The 9,454-nt window shown below is 32.7% G+C and overlaps 1 protein-coding gene across 1 annotated transcript; it reads left to right on the top strand.

Moving 5' to 3' along the window:
* Nucleotides 1-4,760: 4,760 nt before the first annotated feature.
* Nucleotides 4,761-8,775, top strand: LOC128234542 (uncharacterized). Its single transcript, XM_052948810.1, has 7 exons — nt 4,761-4,882; nt 5,229-5,294; nt 5,585-5,722; nt 6,578-6,605; nt 7,087-7,184; nt 8,441-8,465; nt 8,710-8,775. The coding sequence occupies exons 1-7, from the start codon at nt 4,774-4,776 to the stop codon at nt 8,741-8,743; spliced, it is 498 nt and encodes a 165-aa protein (XP_052804770.1). The 5' UTR covers nt 4,761-4,773; the 3' UTR covers nt 8,744-8,775.
* The last annotated feature ends 679 nt before the right edge of the window (nt 8,776-9,454 follow it).

Raw genomic sequence — 9,454 nt, 5'->3', positions numbered from 1 at the left:
TCAATGAGCAAAAGCTTTAAAGCGATCATATTACAACATGCGGAAGTTTTTGTTACAATATATTTACAAAATTTCTTTTTTTGTGGGAAAGAGTCATTGATTAATCATGGATGTGTTAAATATATGTGTGATTGTTTTCATTGGATTTGAACTTCTGGTGCTTTGCAAGGGTGAGTTACGAAAATGTTTAACATCATATTTTCATGGCTAGGAAGAATGTTAAGTTTTAAAAATTAATTTGTTGTGAGTTGTGACCGCGTAACGAGCTGGAAACCACTTGCGCCTGAGGCTTGAGTACTCATACGGTTAGCATGTATGCTAGATAAATAAGTACTAAGTAGTTTAATGTTTTAATATCATGTGGGAAGCAAATAGTAAAATAAAAATGAAGCGCATCTGATTGTTTAATAAAACATTAATCGACAATACATTCTGGAATTCCAACTGAATTCTAGAAATGCTTAACAGATTTAAATGAAGAAGTAAACATAATAAAACAACGGTAATGGTCTTCGGTGCAATGCTGAGGTTTAAGAGACTATACATTTACTGTTTACAATGAAGAACTTACAGCGGGAGTTCAGCCTTATGCTTGTGTGATCAGTATAGCAAAGCAGTATACGAAATTGATGTATGCGTTCTTTAGACTCAAGGTAGTTAACAGTTGGTGGTCCCCAATAATTCCTTTCTTTAAATTCTTTATTTCATCATGGAAGGGCTATAGAGGCTTAAGTTCACAAAGTATTGAGTGGAGATGTTGGGCCGGCTGACCCGCCATAGTTACATACCGTATGGAGTAATAATACCGAGAACCAATTCAAATGTCCCTTTAGATTCATTAAGCTGCAACAATAATATGTACCAGAATACAAATTAATACCAGAATGCTTGCTTATGATATTGGACATCTGTATGATGCATGCAAAAATAAGTAAACGATAGGTAAAAGTCATATTTCCTTTTAATGGTCGCATTGTTTTTTACATCTACAGATACAAGCATTTGACATACAAGCATTTGATATGCCATCATGCAGTAGGCTTTATCTAATTATTTCAATTCAATATTGGAAAAAGATTCAAATTCAGCAAAGACAAATTTAAAAGTTTTATTATTTTATCTTCATATTATTATGTGTTTTGTCTTTTGACAATATGTTCTGCCTTTGGTCCGCATCCACGACCATTCGCTCACTGCTCGATTTCGTAAGGATGCACTTGTGGATGCGGACACATGGAATAGACACACGATATTTATTCATGTTTCAACTTGCAATTACTTGGACGGAGTTCATGGACAGCGTGCACATCAAATAGTGGTCTTATAATTATTCGTGAATAGGTTTACCAACTTTCAATAAGGCAAATGTTGAATCATGGAATGAGGTTTCCTTGTTTATCAGCTCATTCTGTACTTATTTAATGATTCTTGATTCAAAACGATCAAATTATGATGGTGGAGATTAAATAAGTTTCCTCAATTAAGTTAACAATACATTGCGATATATTGCAATGCATTGGCTCTTGAAGGTATTGTAGACACTTTCAACATTAAAACAACTGTCAAGTGTGTTATCTAAAGTTACTTAAACTTTAGTATTAGGCTTACATTAAGTATGATACTTACGCATAAGACTTATAATCCCTCCTGAATGGAGTAAAGCTCAAGCTAATGAACATATAATAGTAATACACTTTCCAAGTCTCCATAATGTAGTGTTATATTTATAACTATAAAAACATATTACAATAGAATGTTAAAAGAAAAGCAACATATTGCAAGCTTAAATGGGAAATGGAAATATTAAAATATTAAGCATACAGTCAAACCCCGTTGGCTCGAGCTCCCAACGACAAGCGAAAGTACCTCGAACATTGGGGAATTCGAGCGAAGCGGAAATGCGTAGCTTCAGTATAAATAAATCAGTCCTTTACATCCAGTTCAAGCCAATGAGGAAATTGAGCTAATCAAGATCCAGCCTATGGGTTTCCACTGTATTTGTTAAGGACATTTTGTGAACTATTATTAAAGCATCTTTAGAAAAGAACATAACACAAAATTCACAATGTCGCCATTAGAACATATTTCAAAGTTGTAGTTTCAACATTGTTTCAGCATTCGATGCTGCGACAAACAACTGTCAAGTGTGTAATCAAAAGTTACTTAAACTTTAGTCTTAGGCTTACATCAAGTATAACTACTTGCAGATAATCTCTTCTGAATGAAGTAAAGCTCAAGCATATTAACATATCATACTTAACCAATTTCCAATCTTTAAGTGCCCATGATGAAGTATTAAGTTTATATTTATAAAAACGTCTTATAATAGAATGTTATAAGAAAAGCAAAATATTGCAAACCTAAATGGGAAGTGAAATTATCAAAATATTAAAAATTCAGTCGAACCCCGTTCCTTCGACCGGTGTCAGAAATGGTACACGATAAAGCTGACGTCACGGTAGTCTTCCGCATATAATATTTGGAAACTTCAATATCGGTCATATACATGTCATTTTAGCAACAAAACTGTTAAATTGGTCGTATTGTTTGATATCCGAACATAATCACATAACGTTTGAACGGTGAATGTCTCGACATTGTATATTTGGAAACTCCTTTTCGGGCGGATTCACCATTCACTTGTCCAAAATTGTTCGGCTTTTGATGTAGGCATGTAGTGATACATTCATTTTTATTTGTATATGACTGAGTACGTTAAATTTGAAAAAGGTAAAAGAAGATCATTCAATATTTATTGACGAAAAACACTGCCGATAAAAACAAGATCAACCCTAACGTATTTAGATTTTTCTTCAAGAGTTGGAGAGCTACTTGGCCTTGTACTGAGTTGCGTGAAGTGGCTTTTTCAGCCTGCTCAAATTCCATGTAGTCATTACAAAAGCGGTAAAGCCGCTAGAATAATGTTCGAAGTAGAGTTTGTTTCTGTATTTTTGCATATATAGATATTGCTGCTCTACCTGAGAATTAGTTCAAATAAAGGCGAACTATTCATACTGATGGCAAATTGTCTTTTTTTCTGTTGTTGTCAAATTAAGTCTTGGAAAAACTTATCAACTTTTGATTCATTTAAGTCAAGCAAGTCAGTATTCTAATTTTTCTTGTAGGATGCCATATGTGCAACAAAAAAAAACTTTTGCCATACGAAACTTTCACTTCTTTCGTCGGATTTACCACAAAAAGTTTTTCTTCAAAATATTATTTCGAATAAGGCCATAATGAAAGGCCAAACATACTGATATTTTTGAAAACAATGTTGCTTCAATGATGCTAAAACTCTTTTGTGACCAAAATAGATTTTTGCCGACAAAATGCTTATAGGTTTGTAAATTGTATTGGCACTGAAGGAAGTTATAAAATGTAATTACGTTAATGACTTGTGCACGAAAGGAAACAATTTTAATTTGTGAATTTCAATTTGATGTTATTTCCCTGTTCTGAATTTCGAGCTCATTCTGTTTTCTAAAGCATAAATGTCACGGCACACAAACATATCCACATTATTAGAAAAAAATGTTAAAACACAGATTAGGGTATAATGTGAAGTGTGTACGGTAAAAAATAATTTGAAATTAATTTATTTAATGTTGTTTCCAGAACATTAGATTGAAAATTAATATTACCATTATTGTTTGAATGATTTACAACATTATCATATAACATATATCATTGACATGGCTGAGTTAATGTTTTTTATAAATAAACGCTTCTACCCCCCCCCCCCTCATTGGGCTTATTTGTACATCGACTACCTTAAAGGTATGAGTACACAATGTCATGTAGGTCATTGTTTTTTTTTCGTTTCAGACAACGGCCTCAATATTGAGTTTCAGGAGGTAGATGAAAGTAATGCATGGTCATCCGAACCAATCACAGAACTTAATGTTGATCAGGAAGCCAATTTTACCTTTCAAATAATTTGTAGAGTAGAAAATGTCACAGACCTTAACAGAATAACAGTTTTAAGACTGCAATGGGGAAGTGAAGACAATATGAACAATGATTCCTACACAGACTTGGCATTTATTCAAAGTGTTGATCCGGGAAATAATAACACATACAGACAGGCTTCATTGGTAGATGGGGTCACGGAATGGCTGGTGGTTGGAAGTCATGACTTTAACAATACTAAGAACACGACTGTCGGAGTAGCTAAACCTGTCGCGGAAATGACATGCAGGGAAAGTGTCGGATACAGGTGTCACCTGGCTTACACAAAACCTGCCCCATCTTACGATTCAGTGACCGCCGTTGTTTCCAAACGGCTTTCCGTTACAAGTAAGGTCAACTGTATGGTTGTTCATCCCGTGTTTACTTTATCTTAATAATTTCATATCTATGGATTCCTGCAATTTTGATTTTATTTAATGCGTGTACAACGTTGTTTTTTTTTATTTCCTTACATAGTTATGAAGTGTGTATAGTTTGTCGTTTTAAATCATTTCAGTGCGACCGTCATTGTTAGTGTCGCGATTATATAACGAAAGTATCAATAGGGAGGAGATTCTAAACGGAAACAATTCGGAATACGTCAGACTTAAAAAGGGGCAAAGGGTTATGATGGAATGTGATGCGAACATCGGTTCATATAATAACACAGCTGAAATTCACTGGTATAGAATAACCATCACTACGAGCAGTCGATTAGTTTATATCACAACATCCCAAAATTCATCAAGTTTAGCAATAAAGAATGGTACTATTTGTCAGTATGAAATGACAAGCAGATTGGCGTACGAATTGACAGGGGATGAAATGTTAGAAGCTCTAAACAACTCAGTGCATTTTCAATGTGTAGTTACCATTCCTACCATTGACTGGAAAACTCCGGAAAAGTATCGTGGAAACTTCTACTTTGTTTGGGGTAAATATTTATTTGTTTAAACATACAACAGCCAATTGTATAATTCTCTGATAAGTTGTTTATATGTTATATTTAGACTTGTTTGCACATGTTTATGTTTGAATATTAATAATTGGATAAAAAATTGACGAATTAATAAACATAAAGAAAATAAACCAGCTGTATACTACTGCTGATATTTATCAATATAATAAAGTAGGACACAGTCTTCGATTTTAGCCTATTAAACAGTGTTTTCACTTTATGATTTATTTTATATTTGTACAGCGAAAAGTTTAGTACAAATGATAAGTGTTTTATGTTAGATCGATTGCAAACATTCATTTTTATTTATTTTTTCCTCAAGGCAACGATAATAATCAAACGAGCGCTTTCAACACCACTACATCAGTCGACCCATCGGTTGAAAAGGGTATCTATCCATTGTATAATGTTTTATTGAAAACCAAAAAAAAAAAGATTGTGTTTTTTTCGCTCGCTCGCTCGCTCGCTCGCTCGCTCCTACTTTTTTGGGCAAAATCCGTAGAACAAATGATCAATTTGTTGTGGCCTTATGTTAATGTTTCATACAATGATTTCATCGATATGATCTAATTTCTATTTAATTCTAAACGTAAAATTACAATATCTGTAAATTAGTATAGTAATAGTTTCAAAACATACCTTACATTCCTTAAACTAATGTTAATAATTTTGATACAGATTCAGATTCAACATCATCCACTCTGTTGATAGCTGGTGCTGTCGGTGGTACATTTGTTGCTGTTGTTACTTGTCTCGTTGTTTTGATTTGGCTAAAAAGGAAATACAACGGCGGGTGTAACTGTCTCCAAAATGCAGGTATTGATAAATATGTACTTCATAAATTACTTCGGATTTATACCGCATTTTGTGAAAATATGACGTACACATGCTTTCATACTATATACATTTACTACTATGACTTACAGTTCTTAACTTCATTGACAACTTTGACAAGGTTATTTCTAAATATGCATAAGGCGTAGGCTACGTAACGGCATATTTAGCACAAGTAAAAATACAAGATATAAACCATTGTTATCCAAATATTCTAATGTAATTACTTCAAAGCAAGAAGACTTTAAAAGATTATTTTATATATTGTATATCATAGAACAATTAGTTATACATGTCATTGTTTTGATATCATTTATAAGCAGATTTAGCGTATTTTAACTTGTCATGTTTAAAATATAGTAAAATTTTGGATGCCTGATGACCACATATTTTATTGACAGCATTTGAAAGGTTTTGGATTGTAGGGAAAGAAAAGTTAAACATTTTACGGAATTAAATGTTCCAAACACTTTTTCTGACCTAAGAACATAGCAAAAGAAGGTCCTTTTAATTCTGCTTTCTGTTATTAAAATGAAGAACAAAAATAAAAATAACAATAGCTTTATCTATAGGGTTTATTGGGTAATATATTTAACATATTATTTATCAGCAAGTATGACTCCATCTAATATTATCATAATAATAGAGTCAACAGGCATCAGAATTTAGAATTATTATCAATGGCTTAATGCAAAAGGAAGCTTTATCATACATCGGCCACCTTAAGATTAAGCTTACAGACATAGTTGAAATAATAGATCATGCTATTGTACTATCTCATATACTAGCTAGGCAGTACTAGTTGTTGTGAACATTTACAACTACTATTTATTGCAGTTGAACTCAGACAAAGCGCTAAAAACAAGTAAGCGACCCTTTATTATGAACATTAAGTTGCGACCACAAAGAGCTAAAACATGTTGACTATGAATAATTAAGTAAGTGCCAATTTTAAAGAGCAATGCATAGATATTGATTTTGCAATTCCAATCTGTTTTAATTATGTCTCTGTAGCTAATTCCATAAACTAAGTGCTTGTCTGTTTGAATATTGTAATAATTTCATATTGTTATGATCCCAAAGTGGTGCTTTTTTTTTTTGGCACTACCAGGTAAATTTCACAATATATTTTGGAATGAAAACGTAAATAATACTAATGATAAGCAATGGCATTCGACAAAAGCACGATTATTTAAATTGTAATTAAAAATGATTAAGTGTCCTCAGGATAACATGACAACGTGCGAAAGGACACATTACTTTCAAATCTCAACTATAAACATGTTTGATTGAAACCACACAATGTTATTTCTAAACCGTTTTCCAATTTCAAAACGCTGTGACAGAGGAGACAATGATATCACAGAGCCGGATAATCAAGCATACGATCAATACGAGAACCTCAGTGATGCTGGACGCAGTCATTATTCACATCTGGATGCAGGTAACGTTCCTAAAAAGGTTAAAAATAATCCGGTTAAGTACATATTGTACAGGGAAGAGGGAAGTATGCTATAGTTAATATGCTACCTCATTATTCACATCTAGATGCAGGTTACGTTTTCGAAAGGTTAAAAATAATCCGGTAAATTACATATTGTACAGGGAGATATGCATAATTGATATGTTACTTAATTATTCACATCTGGATGCGTGTAACGTTTTTAAAAAAGTTAAACAATAATCCGGTTAATTACATATTGTACAGGGAGATACGCCTAAGTTGATATGCTAACTCATTATTCACATCTGGATGCAGGTTACGTTTTTAAAAAAGGTAAATAATAATCCGGTTACTTACAAATTGTACAGGGAGATATGCTACCTCCATCTAATTTAAAACAGTGAATTTATAGTTTGATATCAGCCAATGTTTTGAAAAAATGTTTTATTCTTCATTTCAAATATCAATTCTTTAGTAAAAACACGTTAATTAAATGGTTCGTGTGAGCTATGCATCTCGGTGCTCACTCGATTAAATATTGTCGATATCTAATCGACAGAAACAATTAACGCGAAATAATTTCTGTATGTATGTCAGTCGTATAATACCATATGCCATAACATACCCCACAGACTTAACATTGATATACACTCAGCTAAATAATTTAAGGGCCAATTATGTGTTCACATACGGATTCCATTAAAACGTTCCCATATACACCATAAACTCCTGAACTGTAATGCACTATTGTTTTAGCAGTCTGTCAAGTTGGCTTTTATCACGCAACATCATTAAGTAGCTTATTTTATTTAGTCAATATTGTCATTATCAAGAAGATGCTGTCCTTTTAAATTTTAAAAGCGCTAAAGGATGTAAATATTACATAAATTATACCAAAGCATAAATAGTGAGTGTTATAAAGAGCCAGAAATCAGCTGTTCTATATCAGTATACCAACCAGTCTAAAATGTTTCTTGTTGTTGGTATAACGTTAAATATTGCGCGTCCAAGCTTAAGGAAGGAATCAAGTATATTTTGTTGTTTGTACAATGAACAATGTTCATTATTGCCCATCAAAACCTATGGAAGACAATATTGTAAATAAGCACATGTTGTTGTTTGTATAACGTTAATTAATTCGCAAACAAGCTTGCTTTTGGTAGTGTAAGAATACTGTATACTAGCACATTGAGCTGTTAATGTATGTTTAAATTGATTGATAACTATGATTTTCCTCGTCTTTTTTGCATTTTCAGCTCAACTAGCTAGCCACGCTTCAAAGTAAGAAAGTCAGCAAAAATTAACTAATTACAGAAGTTTTGTCTTAGAAATAGATCTATCGTACTACATTTTTATATCGTATACGTATATCGTATAATATATCATGATTATTATATTTTACAACAGCTATACTGAAAAATAATTTATCATTTAAAAACATGGAAGAATTTAGTCCATCTTTGCAAAAATGGTGTTGATTTTGTTCATGGTACAAATTCAACTCATTGTAATTGTTTTGTAACAGGTGCAATGACTTGACAATGTACATGGATAAGTAAATTTGGTGGAAAAAGAAATGTGAACTTCTCTTTCGGAACAAGACCTTTTGTACAAAATGTAAAAACTTTGATTCTACTTTAACATTTCTGATTGCACGTTACCCGTCAACCGGATTTTACCTCAATACAAAAGTGCAATACACACGGATAGCCCCTGATGAAACAGTAATGTGAAAGTTTGATGAATTAAATGCCTTTTAGGTTTTTAAGTGTTTTATTAATATGAATCACATTTATTGATTTGTCAGCATTGTATTTTATTACAGAATGTAATTGATGGAAAATTGTTAGCAGGGATTACAAACTAGCGAAAATACAAAGGAATGTTACCAATGTCCTCCAAAGGAAACCTCCACCTATGGCCCATCCATTTTGTTCAACTAGTCGTCTTCTCGCGGTGAACCTTTGTGTCACGTTATTTAAAACAAATGCATAATTACAAGGAATTTTTTTATAAAATACCCTTTACTGTGACCTTGGCCTCTTAACATTGCTCTTGCATGCGACAAATGAGTAATTTTCACATTTTTTTTAATTCCTCTCATGCATGGTTAAGTTACAGGCCGGACATGCCAAAATACACGAAAATTTGAACAATGACACTGATGTGTTGAGCTTTTTCTTTTATCTACTACAACCGGTATTTTACGCGACATGCTGGTTTCTCATTGTGAGCATCCGTGCCAAGTAATTAGAAAATCCTCAAATGCC

Source organism: Mya arenaria, chromosome 5, assembly GCF_026914265.1.
Source record: "Mya arenaria isolate MELC-2E11 chromosome 5, ASM2691426v1".
NCBI lineage: Eukaryota > Metazoa > Mollusca > Bivalvia > Myida > Myidae > Mya > Mya arenaria.
The sequence above is the reverse complement of the archived record's forward strand: the minus strand, read 5'-3'. Positions and strand labels throughout refer to the sequence as shown.